Source organism: Dryobates pubescens, chromosome 15, assembly GCF_014839835.1.
Source record: "Dryobates pubescens isolate bDryPub1 chromosome 15, bDryPub1.pri, whole genome shotgun sequence".
NCBI classification, from domain to species: domain Eukaryota; kingdom Metazoa; phylum Chordata; class Aves; order Piciformes; family Picidae; genus Dryobates; species Dryobates pubescens.
Window position 1 is genome coordinate 5,157,544 of NC_071626.1, and position 17,922 is coordinate 5,175,465.

The 17,922-nt window shown below is 51.7% G+C and overlaps 1 protein-coding gene across 1 annotated transcript; it reads left to right on the forward strand.

Moving 5' to 3' along the window:
* Positions 1 to 230: 230 nt before the first annotated feature.
* LOC104298428 (solute carrier family 23 member 1) lies at positions 231 to 16,360 on the forward strand. The gene is made up of 10 exons (XM_009898494.2): positions 231 to 378; positions 3,249 to 3,408; positions 4,924 to 5,105; positions 8,331 to 8,451; positions 8,766 to 8,922; positions 9,121 to 9,374; positions 12,512 to 12,676; positions 13,420 to 13,528; positions 13,851 to 13,946; positions 16,060 to 16,360. The coding sequence occupies exons 1-10, from the start codon at positions 236 to 238 to the stop codon at positions 16,326 to 16,328; spliced, it is 1,656 nt and encodes a 551-aa protein (XP_009896796.2). The 5' UTR covers positions 231 to 235; the 3' UTR covers positions 16,329 to 16,360.
* Positions 16,361 to 17,922: the final 1,562 nt, after the last annotated feature.

Consider the following 17,922-nt stretch of genomic DNA (forward strand, 5'->3'; position numbering starts at 1 on the left):
CATGGGCACCAGTCAAAGCAGCACAGTCCCCTGTGTTAGATGCCAGGCCAACAGCATCGTTTAGACCTTAGCATTGTTTTTCTTCTTACATCCAATAGTAATCTATTTACACTCTACCACGTGCTGCTCAGGCTCTGTGAGTTCCTTCTGGATTTCCCTCAACACCATGGGAACAAGGCTCTGTGTCCTCCTTCACCAAGTCTTTCTCTGTGGCTCCTAGCATTTCCTGACGGCCATGGGAGGGCTCGTAGCCGTCCCGCTGATCCTCTCCAAGGAGCTGTGCCTCCAGCATGACCTCCTCACCCAGAGCCATCTGATCAGCACCATGTTCTTCGTCTCAGGAATTTGCACCCTGCTGCAAGTCCTCTTTGGAGTCAGGTAGGACAAACATGAGAAATGGGACCTGTGACCAAACAGTCTGCAGGTGCAATTGTTACGTGCTTGGTCTCCAGCCTGCTGTGGAGTTTATCTACCACTGAGGGTCAGTGACAAGGGGCAATGGAGATCAGCTACAACACAGGAGGTTCCACCTCAACATGAGGAGGAACTTCTTCACTGTGAGGGTCACAGAGCACTGCAACAGGCAGCCCAGAGGGGTTGTGGAGTCTCCTTCTCTGGAGACTTTCAAGAGCCATCTGGGAGGTGGTGTAGTCACCATCCCTGGAGGTGTTCAAAAAAGGCTTGGATGTGGCACTTGAAGCCATGGTTTAGTTGTCAGGAGCTGTTAGGTATTGGTAATGGGCAGGACTTGATGATCTCTGAGGCCTTTTCCAACCTTAGTGATTCTATGATGCATTCCTGTTTGACCTGTGCTGGATTCTGTGGGGCTGCTCTGGCACAGGGGTTGGGCTCGATGATCTTTGGAGGTCCCTTCCAACCCCCAGCATGCTGTGAGGGTCATTTGCTACCCTTGGTCAGCCAGGACACATGCCAAAGCATCCTGAAATTGCTGTCCAGGATGGCTTCCAGGGCTGTTCTGACTTTTGCATCTCCTTTGTCCTACAAAGCAATTTAGCATTGAATGATCTAGTAAGCAACATGAGGACATTCCTGCTGGAAATTCACCCTGTGGTGTGAGCAGAGGCAAACCAAGCCTGAGCAAACAGTTGAAAGTGGATTTTTATCTATTGTTTCTCCCTTTTGCTGTCTTCTGAAACCCTGTAGTAGTTGATAACCCTAAGTCACCAAGGAGACAGCCAGGAGAGTGGTGAATACAAGTTGGAGGGGATGCTTTTTTGCTGGGGAGCACTCAGCACAGTTCCCAGTGTCTGTATTTAAGAGAGACTAATACAGAGAAGTAGTATGGAGGTGATCTGTCAGTGTGGCAAGGAGAGGGGAGACTGTTTGTCTTACAAAGGTTGGCCTCACTAGCCAGGCAAAGTGGTGAAAAGAGAGAAACATGGGGAGGACTGGATGATCTTTCAAGGTCCCTGCCAGCCACTAACACTCTGTGATTCTGTGATCAGGCAGGGAGAAACCATGGCAGATAAAAAGCAATATTGGTGCATCAATGAATGGGTGGGAGCTGGCCATGGAGATGGGGAGGTGTCCACCAAGAGCAAATGTGGTTTGGGAGCAGCCTTCCAGAAGCAGTAGCCAAGAGGGAAAGCCTGACTCTGCAATCTGCAGCTTGGTTGTGTTACACAGCAGGAAAAAGCTGTCCCAGATGGCCACTGGACAGACTATCCAAGAGGCTTCTGAGCAGAGACACAGATCACTTGCCCCCCACCCCTTAGCAGATGCTTGGACACATGCAGGGCATAAAATTTCCTTCTCTAAACATGCAGCATTCCCTGGAAAGAGCTCATCAGACCCCAGCAGTCTGGACCTAGCAGTCCAGTTTGCTCTGAGCCCCCCCATGCCAGTACTGGCTGTGAAATAACTCGAGGACAAACACAGCAGGAGCTATAAATCTATTGTTAATTCAGCACTGGTGGCACTGGGCCCTCACTTTTCCTTTTTACTTGGGGTTTTTTTGGTCTCACCCAGCAAAATCCTTTGAAGGCTGCAGCATGTTTGTCTGAATACTGTAAATAGGAGACTCCAGGGGTGACTGTCATTCAAACAGAACTTAGTGGCAAAGCACCAAGAGTGCTTCAGTTGTGCATGGCCTGAGTCATTGCAGGGGTCTCACCATGTGCTTCAGGTGGTCCTGTTACAGCTCTGCTGTCTCTCATCTTCTAGTGCTTTCCAGAGAAGGGTGGAAATGCCTCTGGTTCTAGGAAAAGCTGTGCCCTGTCAAAGCACTCAGCCTGGCTTGCTGCCCTGCTGCTTTTCTCACCAGGCACCATGAGAGCTGCTGGTGAAAGGAGAAGTTGCTTTCTGAATAGGGGAAGCCAAGGCTCCTTGAGGGCTTCCCTCAATTTGTCCAGAGCTCTGGTGCCAGCCTGCACCCTCAGGCAGCTTTGGGCCTTTCAAGCACATCAGAGGAGCAATAACCAAAACGACTTGCACTGCGGTGGGGGCTTAATGTCTGTGGTGGCTCCTATGTAGCTCACAGGAGCACCTGCTCTGCTCTGTATGAGGCCAGTGCTGAGCACCTTGCTAGCCTGAGGCTGGTAACTCTGGAGTGAGAGCCATAAGTCATGGCAGCGTGAGGGGAGGGATGAGGTCTCACTCAAGGCTGTGCATTCAGCCCTGTCAATGCAGGTCTCCTTTCTAGTGTAGGTGGAAACATGGCACAGCCATTAACTTAAAACAAAACCCCTTGACTACAAGCCAGGTCACATTTTCTACTGCCCTCAGTCTGAGGATGGTTGTTCTTGGAGAGCAACCAGGGCATGTCTTTGTGTTCATGAGCAAGTTGTGAAGGATACTGAGGCAGGAGAAGGGAGAACAAGCAGCTGGATGTGGCCAGACTTTGGCATAGGTGCATGCCAAGCTTTTCTTCTTTCTTCCTCAGTCTTCTCTGCTCCTCCAGCTTTTTCCTTTGGTGGTTGTTTTATGCTGTGCACCTCAGGAGCTATACTCTCTCCTTGACGTGGGGTAGCAGAGTTTGACTCCAGCACAGCTGTGCCTCTCTATTGCCAGTGTTTGAATCTGAGCTCTCCCCACCTGGGACATTGCTTTTGAGTGCAATGGGCAGCAATTCCCACTTGTGGTTGGTGATGAAGACCTGCCAGAACATTTCAAACGCCTCTGCCAGAGGCCATGGGTAAACTGATGTTAAAATGTATTTCACTTTCCTTTCTCAGCCCTCCGGAGCTGGGTTTCTGGCGTTCTCACTTTTGCCTCTGCTCTCCTTCCAGGTTGCCTATTATTCAAGGAGGGACTTTTGCATTCCTTACCCCCACCCTTGCCATGCTGTCTCTCCCCCAGTGGAAGTGCCCTGCTTGGACACAGAATGCCACCCTGGTGAACGCTTCTTCGCCAGAGTTCATCGAGGTGTGGCAGACGCGGATGCGAGAGGTACATCGCCTTTGCGGTGGCAGCTGTTCTCTCTCTCTGTTTGCCCTTAGAAAATCACCTCCCCATGGCAAGGCCATCACTGCTGGACAGCCCTCCACCCCCAGTGGACCTTGGTCCTCACCCTGCTGCAGCTTTCTGTGCATATCACGCCACGTAAGGGTAATGACACACTGGAACAGGTTGTCCAGGGAGATAATGGATGCCCCCTCCCTGGAGGTGTTCGAGGGCAGACTGGACAAGGTCTTGAGCAACCTGGGCTAGTGGGAGGTGTCCATGCTCATGGAGAAGGGGTTGGGACTAGATGATGTCTAAGGTCCCTTCCAAACTAAACCACTCTGTGATCTGGTCTCCAGCAGAAAAGCAGGGGCTTGGCTGCTGCTCAACAGGGCACGTGCAAGTCTTGGGTGATTCACAGTGCCTGCAAATCTCCACTGGTCCAACCAGCTCTCTTCTCCATGAAGCATGGTTAGCCTTGAGAAAGGAAGGGAGGGAAGGTGTTTCCAGGGAAAGTACCCTGTCTAAGCACAGGAAACCCAGTGAAAAGAAATGCAAGGGCAGAACTTAATGTAATTATTAAGGAAAAGTGCATTCTTAGGTAGTGAGGAGAGGAGGAAAGGTCATGGGTCTCACTGCCCTGTCCCACATCTACTGCCCTGTCAGAGTCTTTAGCTAGATTTGCCTCTGTCAGCCCATATGTTGGGGTGCTTTGCAAAGTGCTCAGGAAGTGTGGTGAGCTCAGGAAGGATCTGCTGTGCAGCACAGACTGCCCTCCCTACTGGTACATATACATCTGTCACCAGGGCACTGCTGCCTTCTGCCTTTGGGCTGGTGGCTTCACCCCAGCCCCTGTGTTTCTCTTCCCTTTGGAGATGAAGGATGTCCTGAGCACTACAGAGGATCCAGTTCATGTTTATCACCAAATCTGTGAAGGCAGGGAGCAGCCCCAGCCCTGAGTCCCCTCCCTGGAGCAGCTACCAGCATTTTGTCACTCCTTAGCAGTGACTGCCAAACACAGACATTTCAGAGTGACAAATGTGTCCCCAAATGGAAAGTGATACTCAGAAATAAACAGAGGCTGCGATGGCTTATCTGCCCTACCGGTGTGCTGAACTGCCCCAAGCTCTGCCCACACAGGAGATGAGTGGAGACTATGGCCCTGCTCCCACTTTTGGGGCAGGAACTTTGTCTCCTGCATTTTGCTGGAGCAGGAAGAAAGAGTGCAAGGAAGCTGATGCAAGCTTGGGTGGCCCAAGAGGAGGAGGAGGAGTGGGTGTCTGGAACACAATTAGTCCTAGTGAGGACTAAATCCGTCAGCCAAGGAGGGAGTTGATGTGTTGGTACTTTGGTGGTCCTTCTCCATGCTGAATACTCAGCCAGGCATTGCTGTAGTCAGCAGGAAGCCTCTGTGCTGGTCTGCCACTGAGGTCTGGGCTTGGCTCTCACACCAGTTTTGCACTGACTTACGAGGAAAGAGCTGGACCTCCTTTCAGCCTCCATCTTCTTCCCTTCTTCCAGGTGCAAGGAGCTATCATCGTAGCTTCCTGCTTTCAAATCTTCGTTGGATTCTCTGGCCTGATTGGATTTCTGATGAGGTTCATTGGCCCCCTAACAATTGCCCCCACCATCACTTTGGTTGCCCTGCCTCTCTTTAAATCAGCTGGGGAGGAAGCTGGCTATCACTGGGGCATCTCGTTCATGTAAGTCTCACTTCCCCGTGGGAACGCTGAGGGTACACAGACTGCCCCTCTCTGACAGGAAACCACTGGCTGTTGCAGTCTGCAGCAGGACTCCCCAGCCTTTGAGGGCATTTGGAGTGCTGTGTACAGCTATGGAGCCCTCAACACAGAAAGGACCTGCAGGAGCGGGTCCAGAGGAGGGCCACAAAGATGATCAGAGGGCTGGAGCCCCTCTCCTGTGAGGACAGGCTGAGAGTTGGGGTTGTTCAGCCTGGAGAAGAGAAGGCTCTTGAGGGGACCTTATAGCTGCTTTTCAATACCTGAAAGGGACCTGCAGGAAAGCTGGGGAGGGACTGTTTAGAAGGGCTTGGAGCTGTAAGTTGAGAGGCAATGGTTTGAAACTGGAGCCCTGGTCACCTTCTCTGTTCTGTCTTGTGCCCAGGCTAATCCCAGTTCTTTCTTTCACGATTCAGATACTTTAGCCCCAATCTGATCATTGTGCTCTGAACTGCCTGAGTTTGTATCCCTTTTGCTGCCTCCTTCCTGCTCTGCTGGTGCCATTAGGGAAGGGGAGAGAGGGGTGATGAAGAAGGAAGAAGACATGGGTTGTGTGGTCTCAGCCCTGCTGTCCAGCCCCATCACCTCCTAGAGCCCCCATGATGTGAAACACCTGCTGTTAGCTCAAGAAAATGGTCTGGTGCTGCTCAATTGCTGCCTGCTGATGGTGCTCACAGAGGTCATCACTGGGCAAAGCCTAGACCTACTCAGGAAGCTCAGCAGCCTTATGGGCTGCAAGTGCTAACCCCTGAGGTGCTTCTGCTGACTGCTTGGAACCTGGGGTGAGTGATGAGTGCTGTGGAGTGATCACAGCTGAGCCAGGTGTTTGTGAGAAACAGCAATGTCCCTCACCCCAAAGAAGTTGTTCTGCTAAAGCTCAAATTTCTGCCCCAGGTCACAAGCAGCCCCTGCTGCTGCTGCTGCTCCAGGCAAAATGACCTTCTCCATCCAGGCTATACACTCTGCCTGCTTCCTGAGCATCACTCTCTGAAATAAGTTTAGGATCTGGTTTTCCAGAAACGTTTGGCTGGAGGCAGATGTTTTCCATGGAAACTTTCATCCTGAATGGGGAAAATCAGGCAGAATTATAGGCAGCTGAAAATAGCATTTGTTAATGGGATGTGTCAGGCAGCTTGAATCATCAGCAGTGACACCCACTGGAGGTAGACAAGGGCTCTGCAGTGATTCATAAGGCTGCTGAACACCTTTGTTAATGCAAATGCACAGAATGTGCACTGGCAGAGGCCTGGCTGAGCTCTGCAGCTTTGGAAAGCTCAAATGGAAACCAGTTCCTCCTCAGACTTCCTACCTCCAGTTCTTCAGTGCTTTGAATCCTGGGGAGAAATGATAAACTGCAGCAGTACAGGCTGGGAGGTGATCTGCTAGAGAGCAGCCCTGTGGAGAAGGACCTGGGAGTCCTGGTGGATACCAAGTTATCCCTGGGACAGCAATGTGTCCTGGTGGCCAAGAAGGCCAATGGGATCCTGGGGTGCAGCAGAGCCAGGGAGGGTCTCCTGCCTCTCTACTCTGCCCTGGTGAGACCACCTGGAGTACTGCATCCAGTTCTGGGCTCTCCAGTTCAAGAGGGACAGGGATCTGCTGGAGAGAGTCCAATGAAGGGCTGTGAGGATGATTAAAGGACTGGAGCACTGCCCTATGGGGAGAGGCTGAGCGCCTTAGGGCTTTTTAGTCTGGAGAAGAGAAGACTGAGAGGGGATTTAATAAATGTCTGTCAATGTCTGAGGGCTGGGGGCCAAGAGGGAGGGGACAGACTGCTCACTTGCACCCTGTGAAAGGACAAGGGGCAATGGATATGAACTATAGCACAGGAGGTTCCACCTGAAAATGAGGAGGAACTTCTTCACTGTGAGGGTCACAGAGCACTGGAGCAGGCTCCCCAGAGAGGTTGTGGAGTCTCCTTCCCTGGAGACTTCCCAGAGCCATCTGAATGCATTCCTGTGTGACCTGTGCTAGATTCTATGGTGCTGCTCTGGCAGGGTGGTGTATTCAATCATCTTTGGAGGTTCCCTCCAACCCCTAACCTTCTGTGATTGGTGCCTTTGGCTGCCTCTTGTGGTGTGTCTCTGTAGGGAGAGGTGAGGTTAACATTTGCCCTGCACTGCTGGTGTTCTGCCTGCCTGTGAGTGCTGCACCTATAGCTCATCACCTTTTCACTCAGCATTCCATCTGCTGGCAGTGCACTTCAGCTTGGTGCAGCTGATTTCTCACCAAATCCTACCCTGCTCAATTCACTCCAGGTATACAACTTAGACTTGTTACAAAAAAAATGAGGAGCCCTTCAGAGGCCTGGTTAACATAGAAGGAAAATGTCCAAGGTCTTCTGTCAGCTCAGCAATCAAGGTGGGGTGCCCAGTCTCTGCCCTCCCACCAGGTATGGCATCCTCCAGCTTCCTCTGCTTTCCCTTTCTAAGGGGGCAGGCAAGGCTAGCTGTAAGCACAGCCAGCTGTGCTGCCATTCACAGGAGATGTGTCCTACACAAGGGGTGAAAGAGGAGCTGCATCTCTTGTTTTCTCCCAGCAGAATGAGCCCAGGATGCTGCTAGGGGCCCATGTGGGCAGGGCTGCCTTGCAGCCCTTGCAGCCCTTGCAGCCCTTGCAGCCCTTGCTCTCCCCTTCTCCTCTGGCTGGGGTGGCTCTGTGAGTGCTACCTGCAGCCCCACAGCCCCACTGCATTTTTTTTTCTCTTGCAGGACTCAGATCCTCTTTCTTTCCTTCATGCAGCATGGGAGCTTTCTGCCACTTGCAGAGCAGCATAGATAAGCCTGAAATCAGGCAAGCAATAAATCCTGCCTTTCCACTGTATCTGAATTACACAGAGGTTCAGGGACAGTTCCCTACAGAGCCTGCCTGGACTTTGCACATCTTTCAAGTTTCTTTTTTATCGAGGTGCCATTGTTCAAGCCCTGGCAGCTGTGCCCTACTCAGTGGCACACCATCTGGGGGTTCAGTTTTGAAACAAAAGGGGGGAAGAGGAAATTTACAACTGCAGCAGAGCTGTAGGTAGAGTGTGGTGGAAAGCTTGTTCCACCTGGGGCTTGTCAGAGCGGGGAGCCACCCTCTGGTACCGAGAGGCTGATTAATGGGGGACTGCTGGGGTCTTGTGTCCTCGGGTCTTCAGTTCATATGGGCAGCTCAGCACACACTTGGTCTGGTTTTCCCTCCTTCTAGGACTATTGCCTTCATAGTTCTGTTCTCTCAGTACCTGAAAGATGTCCCTGTGCCGCTGCCATCTTACCAGAGAGGCAAGAAGTGTCACTTCTCTGCTGTCTACCTCTTCCAGATCTTTCCGGTACGTTGGGGTTCCTGGAGACCCAGTGGCCATGGCAGATGGATTTGCCTCTCCCACCCCTGGGCCACTCAAGTCTGGTAGAGTTAGTGCTTCCCATCCCATCTGTGCAGTGAGTGGGCAGGGGGGGAGAAGGTCCCTGTGGCCCTGCATGCATGGAGGGAAAGAGCTAGAGCCACCAAGACCCTCTGCCGACCCTCTGCCTCCATCCCATGTGCAGGGGAAAGATCCAGGCAGGGAGACACCTTGTGCCCCACAACTGTGACAGGGACAATGTCAAGTCCTAACTGGGCCCCCCTGCTGCATGTGATGGGCAGGTGCTGCTGGGGCTGTCCCTGAGCTGGCTTCTCTGCTACGTGCTGACGGTGACCAATGTCCTCCCTGCGGATGCTACCGCCTACGGCCACCTGGCCAGGACGGACGCCCGCGGCGATGTTTTGTCCCAGGCTCCTTGGTTTCGACTGCCCTACCCAGGTACCGCTGCCCCCTCCGTCCCCACCCCCCCGTGCTGCTCCCTGCTCTGGCTTGGACCTCCACTCGTGGCTGTCAGGGGGAGGTGAAAAGCCCAGAAGCAGGCAGCCAGCCCCCCTTGCACCCTCGCTGCTCTTCTCCCCGCAGCAGATTGCAGGGCAAACTCGCCCCGCCAACCTCGACCAAACTCTTTCCTTGCAGGCCAGTGGGGAGTGCCAACCGTCAGCCCAGCTGGGATATTTGGCATCTTAGCCGGGGTGATTTCCTCCATGCTGGAGTCCGTGGGGGATTACTACGCCTGTGCCCGCCTGTCCGGGGCGCCGCCGCCGCCTAAGCACGCCCTGAGCCGCGGCATCGGCGTGGAGGGCATCGGCTGCCTCCTCGCCGGCGCCTGGGGGACAGGCAACGGCACCACCTCCTTCAGCGAGAATGTGGGGGCCCTGGGCATCACCAAGGTGAGCTGTGCTGGACAGGGGAGGAGATCTGCTTTGTCTTCTCAGCATCTCCATCTATCCAAGAGACTGGTTTAAGGCTGTCTGATTTAAGGGTGGCTGAGATGAGACTGTGTTTTCTACTCTCTTAAGCGTGAGCACTTAAGAACACTTAAGAGAGCAAAGGTTGGACCTGATGATCCTTGGAGTCCCTTTCAGCCTAGTATTCTGTGAACAAGATAAGCAGAAGTAGGATCCAAGGGAAACACCTCTCCTGAATCAGCAAGGATGGCATGTCCACCTGAAGGACTTAGCACAGGGAGAGCACAAGCTATCATCTGGTATTTATGAGTCTGGGCACTCCTGCACCATTCTACATCCCCCACACACAAAGCATGCAGCATGTCAGGAAAGAATGGGCTCAGAGGTCATTCTGCCACTTTGCTCTGGTGAGACCTCACCTGGGGTACTACATCCAGCTCTGGAGCCTTCCACACAGGAAGAACATGGACCTGATGGAGCAGATCCAGAGGAGGGCCACAAAGATGATCAGGGGGCTGGGACACCTCTCTTAGGAGGACAGGCTGAGGGAGCTGGGGGTGTTCAGCCTGGGGAAGAGAAGGCTGTGGGGACACCTTCCAGTAGTCCAATAGTGACCTTCCAGTACCTGAAGGGGCTACAAGAAGGCTGCAGAGGGACTGTTTACAAAAGCCTGTGGTGATAAGACATGGGGCAATGGTTTGAAATTAGAGAAGAGGAGATTTAGATTGGATGTTACAAACATGAGGGTGCTGGAACACTGGAACAGGTTGCCCAAGGAGGTAGTTAGGGCCCCATTCCTGGAGATACTCAAGGTCAGGCTCAACAAGGCTCTGAGCAACCTGATCCACTGCAGGGAAGTTGGACTAGAGGACCTTTGCACCCAACCCATTCCACGATGCTATTATTTCATAGTGACAAGGTACATCTGGTGACAAGCTAAACTGGGCTCCATGCACACATCCAGACAGCCCTTGCTGCCACCTCAGCTAAACACTAGTGCTCAGTCTGTGAAAAGAAAAATGGTTGTTGTGGGTGAGTTTTGTAAACTCCAGTGAAATAAGCCACAGTATAGAGTGGGGGGGCCCAGAAGTCAGATTCTATTCAGTGACTCCCAGCTGTGTTGACATGGCATTTGACAATGATTTAAACATGGCTTCCAGCTGGCTGCTGCTTGCAACCATCCTCTGGCTGTAGAGCTTAGTGAAAATGCATGAGCTGAGTGTCAAGCCTACCCCTGGGAATTTCTTTCTCAAGTTGTTCCATGGAAAAGACGAGGGGTAATGGGTACAAGTTACCCCTGAAGAGATTCCCATTGGAATCCAGAAGAAAATGTTCCTCCATGAGAGCAGTTAGGCATTGGAATCCTCTTGCAAGGGAAGTAGTGGATTCCCCTACTCTGGACAGATCTAGGATTCAGCTTGACAGGCTGCAGATCCATCCTTCCAACCTGTGATTCTTTCTCTAGTAAGAGCAGTGTGAGGGGGTCACAAAACTTCATAGGGAGGTAAAAACACGAAACTTCAACCATCACATTTTATAATCCCAAAGAAAAAGTCTACCTTGCACATGACTGCCAGCCTTGGCTTATAAAAACTGTGCCATTTGAAGACCTATTAAGTATTTTTCTTTCCTCTCCCCTCTTTCCCCTGCTTTCTCCCCCTCTCCCCTCTTTCCCCTGCTTTCTCCCCCTCTCCCCTCTTTCCCCTGCTTTCTCCCCTTCTCCCCTCTTTCCCCTGCTTTCTCCCCTCTTTCCCCTGCTTTCTCCCCTCTTTCCCCTGCTTTCTCCCCTCTTTCCCCTGCTTTCTCCCCTCTTTCCCCTGCTTTCTCCCCTCTTTCCCCTGCTTTCTCCCCTCTTTCCTCTCCTCTCCTCTCCTCTCCTCTCCTCTCTTTTCCCTGCTTTCTCCTCGAGGAGGAGGATTTTAAGGAGAGGTGAAGAGCTCAGAGTCACCACATACAGAGCAGGACACTATGCAGTTACTTTGACCTTAAAAGAGAAGGGAGCTGGTTTTCTTGTCTTCCTGACATAATTGAAACAAAGCCAAAACTGGAGGCTTCAGCAGGAGGTACTCATAGTTGTGCCATCAGTGGATGAATTAACTTGCCTTCAGGGCCACTCCATGCACTGGGTAATTTGGGCAAATTAAGAATCTGAAGCTTTAGCCTAATCCTGTATCAAATCGGTCTGTTTGCTTCTCTGAAACTACAGTTGTGATGGTAATGGTGTCCCAAGGTTTTAAGCCAAGGGCTGCAAAAAGCCCACCTGAAGGCAAGGCATGGTTTTCATTCTCATTTCTCTTTCACAAGCAAGCAAGACATGAAATGATTCAAAGAAACACCTAAACAGAGACCCTGGCAGTTACTGAGAGTGTTTTTGTTGAAAGCCTTCACCAAAGGAAAAGCCTTTCCTGTAAATATGACATTCTTCAGACAGCTAAAGGGAGGGATTAAAATATTTGACTGACTTATAAAATGATTGCAAAGGATTAGAGTTGCCTTGCCTAAGACACAAACCTTGTAAATCTTAGCATGAGTCTTTAAGCTAGCACAGGTCACACAGGAACACATCCAGATGGGGCTGGAAAGTCTCCAGAGAAGGAGACTCCACAAGCTCTCTGGGGAGGCTGTTCCAGTGCTCTGACACCCTCATAGTGAAGAAATTCCTCCTCATGTTGAGGTGGAAGCTCCTGTGCTGCAGCTTACATCCATTGCTCCTTGTCCTGTCCCAGGGTGCAAGTGAGCAGAGCCTGTCCCCTGCCTCCTGACCCCCAGCCCTCAGGAACATTTCTTAAATCCCCTCTGGGTCTTCTCTTCTCCAGACTAGATAGGTGTGGATCCATACTTGCTCTCCTTTCATGATAAACATGTGTGCACGTGCTGATGTTTCACAGAATCATCAGGGTTGGAAGGGACCCCAAAGATCATCCAGTCGCAACCCCCTCTGCCAGGGGCAGGGACACCTCACACCAGCCCAGGTTTCCCATGCAGGATGAGGATCCCAGCTCACCAGCAGCTCAGCCTGCCACTGAAAGTGCTGCCATTGGGTGCAAGCCCTGCCTGGCAGGATGGTGCTGGAGCCTGCGTGCATGGTGCATAACTGCCTCCTCTTCCTCTTGCCCCAGGTAGGGAGTCGAATGGTGATCATTACCGGAGCCTGTGCCATGCTCTTGAGTGGTGTCTTCGGGAAGGCTGGGGCCATGCTTGCCAGCATCCCCACCCCTGTGATTGGAGGCATGTTCTTTGTGATGTTTGGAGTTATCACAGCAGTGGGAGTCTCCAACTTGCAGGTAACAGCTGGCTCAGCACCATTTCATTCCTAGGGAAGGGACTTTGGTTTTGAGTCAGGTTCTAACCAGGCTGGGTCAAACAGAACTGTGCTGTAGTAGGGCAGGGGGGAGAGGTTCAGCCTGGAGAAGGCTCCAGGGAGACCTTATTGTGGCCTTCCAGGACCTGAAAGGGGCCCACAGGAAAGCTGGGGAGGGACTATTTAGAAAGGCATGTAGCAACAGGACGAGGGGCAATAGTTTAGACTAGAGAAGGACAGATTGGACAATAGGAGGAATTTCTTTATTATAAGGGTGGTGGAACACTGGAATAGGTTGCCAAGGGAGATAGATGGTGGAGGCCCCACTCCTGGAAATATTCCAGTCAGGACTGATGGGGTTCTGAGCAACCTGATCCAGTCAGGCACATCCCTGCTTTCTGCAGGGGTGTTGGACTAGGTGAGCTCTAGAGGTCCCCTCCAGGCCAGTACATTCTATGGCACTTCTATGACAATGCAAACACTTGAGTTGGCATTTCCTTGGGTGAAGATGAGGGCATGCACCCAGAGGGGCTAGATCACTCCCAGGGCAGGGCAGGGATTGCTGGCACCGAGGGCAGCAGGATCACTGGCAGTCCAGCAGCACCAGCCCTGCTGCCTGGGACCGCTCCTGCTCGCAGTGTTTACATCCAAGGATGTCTCATGAGCACAACAGCAGTCCACAGGCCTTGGTAACTCCAGCCATGGTTGTACCATTTCTCTGTGCAGTACACAGATATGAACTCCTCCAGAAACATCTTCATCTTTGGATTCTCTGTGTTTGCTGGCCTCGCCATTCCCAACTGGGCAAGCCAAAACAGTGCACTGCTGCAGACAGGTAAGAGGTGGCAGCAAAGCCTTTTCTGCATCACAAAGCTGAGGCAAAGGCTGAGCTAGAGAACTCCTTTAAAATACAGGTCTTCCTGATAAGCCCTGAAAGCTCTGCTTCAACTCTTGCCCCCTTCTTTCTGGAAGGGCTCTTCTTGCCCTGTGCTCTGCTGCATAGCTCTGGTGCAGAAATCTCTGCTCTTGAACAGTGACTGCACCTTGCCAGATTCTTGTTGGGCTAAGGATTTCAGAGCACTTCCCTGGGACACATTCCTAGCACCACAGGATGTTAAGGGTTGGAAGGGACCTCCAAAGCTTTGCTTCTCTCCTAGGAATCATCCAGCTGGACCAGGTGATCCAGGTGCTTCTCACCACCGGCATGTTCGTGGGTGGACTCCTGGGTTTTTTCCTTGATAACACAATTCCAGGTAGGACTTGCTGAAAATGAGTTAAGCTAATAGTTTGTGCCTGCCCAAGGTGTCTGTTTCCTAGTATTTCTTATCTTCATGACTACTGCTTTATGGGGAGGAGTTGTGCCAGCAAGCATGAAACACCATGGGACTGATTTTTCTTCTCCCTGAGAGGGCTGAGGAACAGGAAACATCACTGGAATGGTCTCTGGCTGGAGAGCAGCAGCTTATCAAAGAAGCAACTCATTTTTAAAGGGAAAAAAAAAAAGATCCAGTCTGACACTAAGGTTTGTCTGAGGAAAAGCATCTTGTAGGGGAAATGGCAGCCTAAGGCCAGGCTGCTGTTGGAAAGGAGAGAGAAGAGCAACTGCAGGGCGTGGAAGGAGCCAACACGTGCCTCCTGTCTGACCTTCTCTTTGCTGAACAAATGGAACAAACCCAGAAATGGGCAGATTCAGACTGGATGTCAGGAAGAAGTTTCTCCCCATGAGGGTGGTGAGACATTGACACAGGCTGCCCAGGGAGGTGGTGGAAGCCTTGGAGGTTTTTCAAGGCCAGGCTGGATGTGGCTCTGAGCAACCTGATCTAATGTGAGGTGTCCCTGCCCATGGCAGGGGGGTTAGAACCAGATGATCCTTGAGGTCCCTTCCAACCCTAACAAATTTATGATTCTATGAACCTGCCTTGGTGAGGGGGGGTTGGACTCAGTGATCTCCAAAGGTCCCTTTGAACCCCTACCATTCTGTGAGAGCTGCTAAAACTGAGGCTGTGCTGGTGCCACAGCAGTGGGAAGCAGTAGGGAAGGCTGATGACCAAGGATAGACTAAGCACCTGTAGCTGGTGCTCACAGGCAGCCGAGAGCCTCTGAGTTTCCTTGAGCCTGGGGAGGGAGGAGAGGAAACCCTCTTTTCTGCTGCATAAAAGAGCAGGAAGGACACTCTGTTAACCAGATTCATTTAGCATCTCAAGCTTCTTGGAAAGCCAGTCTCTTTTCAGCTCCTTCATTTTCTTCTGGCCCTTAATCCTTAGCTTCTCTGGGCAGAATTTATAGGTGTACTGAATCCCTTTCCCAAGAGGGACTCGGCTGCTGCAGCACTGACAGGCACTTAGCCATTCTCTGGCGAGGGTAAATGCCTGTGAGTGAATAGCACCTGCTAGGTAAACATTATTTCCCCACTCTGCAGGATCTGGGCAGCTGACATCCAGCCTTACTTTCCTAGCACTGTATAGAATCACAGAGTTGCTGCACTTGGGAAAGACCTCCAAGACCGAGTCCAGCCACAGGCCTAACACCACCATGGCCATTAAACCATGTCCCAAAGTGCCATGTCCACAGGCTTCTTGAACACCTCCAGGGATGGTGACTGCACCACCTCCCTTGGCAGCCTGTTCCAATGCCTGACCACTCTTGCAGTGATGTTTTCCCTAATACCCAATCTAAACCTCCCCTGGCACAATTTCAGGCCATTTGCTCTTGTTCTATCACTTGATACCAGGGAGAGGAGACGAGCTCCCACCTCACTCCAACCCTTCCATTCAGGTAGCTGTGGAGAGCAATGAGGTCTCCCCTCAGCCTCCTCTACTCCAGACTGATTTCCCTTGAGCCTGGGGAGGGAGGAGAGGAAACCCTCTTTTCTGCTGCATAAAAAAGACCAGGGAGGACACTCTGTTAACCAGATTCATTTTGCATCTCAAGCTTCTTGGAAAGCCAGTCTCATTTTAGCTCCTTCATTTTCTTCTGGCCCTTAATCCTTAGCTTACTCCAACCCCCCCCTTCAGGTAGCTGTGGAGAGCAATGAGGTCTCCCCTCAGCCTCCTCTATTCCAGACTAAGTAAGCCCAGTTTTGAACAGCTCTTGGATGCTCCATGGCTTGTGAAAACCTGTCTTGGCATGCTTGATTGCTGAGGAAAGCAGTGAAGCCTGCTTCCCTGCCAGCTATTGCAGGAAGGTGAGTAGTGTCTAGAAGCTCTTTAGGCACTTTTCCTAAAGAGCTTTACAGCTAGAAAGGTTTCAGTGCAAGGGATCAGTACAGTGCTGGGATTTGAGGAGTGGGGGTGAGGCACACAAGGCAGCCCTGTGTTCAGAGCAGCCACTGTTCTAAGCACAACAATCTCCTTTTTGCTGTTGCAGGAACCCAAGAGGAGCGAGGGCTCCTGGCATGGAAGAACAACCACAGGGGAGAGGCAGACAACTCCCAGCTCCTTTCCAAGGTCTATGATCTTCCATTTGGAATAGGCACCAGACACTGTGCTGTCTCTTGGTTTCAGTATCTCCCTGCTTGCCCAAAAAGGCTACCTGGCAGCCAAAGAACAGATGAACTGAAGGCTGCTAGAGAAGACAGCAGTGTCAAAGCAAGCTCACAAAGCAAGTTGGGGCTCGGTGCTGATACACAGCTGTAAGTGCTTGGCCTGCAGGTGAACTCCTCTCAGGAGCAGAGGGCTGGAAAGTGTGTCTGCAGCCCCCATCACTTGAACAGGAGGTGTCAGTTGTTAGAGCAGGAGAATGGTAATGCCTTTCTCTTCCCATTCTGCCCCCTGAACCAGTGGTGAACTTGGGGGAGTCACCTTCCCTCTCTGCTCCTGCCTGCCCACTCTGCAAAGAACCTAATGCCCCCTGTGGAGAACACCAAAGCCCAAGGAATGCCTGGCAGAGATACTCTGTTTCCTTCCTTGCACTGAACCTTGGGGAGCCCAAGAAGCAGCTTTTTAGCTGAAGCAGAGCTTTACAGATCTTTAAAACTCATAGATTCCATGATTCTTCCTGGCTGCTCAAGGAGCCACAGGGGCAGGCACACCTGATGTGAGTTCTGTGCCATCTCAGGCACTGCTTGGGCCTTGCCTGATCCCCACCACCTTAAAGATCTGTAATGGCAATGCTCACCTCTCAGCATATGGTTTGTACCTCAGCCTGGAAGAGGAGAAAGAGCAGGCACACCTGAGTCATGGTTCATCTAATTCCATATTCCTACAATTTAAACTCTGTTAAATGAATGCTGCTGTGAGAGGCATCTAAGGTTAAAGGCATGGATTTTCTTCTGAACATGCCTCTCCTAGAGACCTTTCTTAGGTTCTTGACCTAACAGACAAAACATGGCTTCACTGAAATCAATCCCACCTGGGCTGCTGGAAGCAGCCTCAGGGGACCCAGCTTCCCCAGGGCACCAAACTGCACCAAGATGAAGGAATCATCACCAAAGAAGGAGGAATCATCATCAGAGGTGAAGGACAAAACTCTTCTGCTTGCTGCCTGCTATGTCCTGTGACCCCCTGCTCACCCTACCTGCTGGGCCTGGTGTGGTGATAGTCTGGTGGCAGCCACTTCTCTGGGAATGGATTGCAGATCCTTGCCCCTTTTCATCATCAGCAGGAACAGCCTTAACCTACATGGCCATACCTAATGTGGCTGCTGGTGGTGTGTGGCAATGCTGTAGCAGCAACCTGTGTTTCCTGTGTTGAGCTTGATACTGAGATGCTTGGGGGAGGAAGTAAATAAAATATACAGTGTAAATGGTATTTCTCAGGGTGATTGCCATGGCCAGGGGCAGGTAGTATTCAAAGAATCACAGCTGGAGGGAACCTCTGAAGGTCACCTGGGCCAGCCCCTGCTCAGAGCTGGTCCTGCTAGCCCCGCTTGCAGAGGACTTACACATTCATAGACTGGGTTGGAAGGGATCTTAAAGATCAGAAGATCTGCCATGGGCAGGGACACCTCCCACTAGACCAGATTGCTCAAGACCTCATGCAACCTGCCCTTGAAAGCCTCCAGGGAGGGGGCACCCATGACCACTTTGAGCAACCTGTTCCAGTGTCTCACCAGCCTCATTGGACAGAGTTTCTTCCAAATTCCCAGTCTAAATCTGCCCTTCCCAAGCTTCAGTCCACTCCCCCCCATCCCATAGCTGCAAACCCTTGTAGGAAGTCCCTCCCCAGCTTTCTTGCAGGCCTCAACTGCTGGGACAGAAGGTGCTCTGGAGGAATTTCCTTCCCCTGTACT

Bases quoted from the DNA above. Each gene is read 5' to 3' on its own strand.
- LOC104298428 (XM_009898494.2), top strand. From the start codon at position 236: ATGGGAGGGCTCGTAGCCGTCCCGCTGATCCTCTCCAAGGAGCTGTGC. The intron at 8,923-9,120 runs GTACCGCTGCCC...CTTTCCTTGCAG, and splicing joins GTTTCGACTGCCCTACCCAG to GCCAGTGGGGAGTGCCAACC. The intron at 12,677-13,419 runs GTAACAGCTGGC...TTCTCTGTGCAG, and splicing joins TGGGAGTCTCCAACTTGCAG to TACACAGATATGAACTCCTC.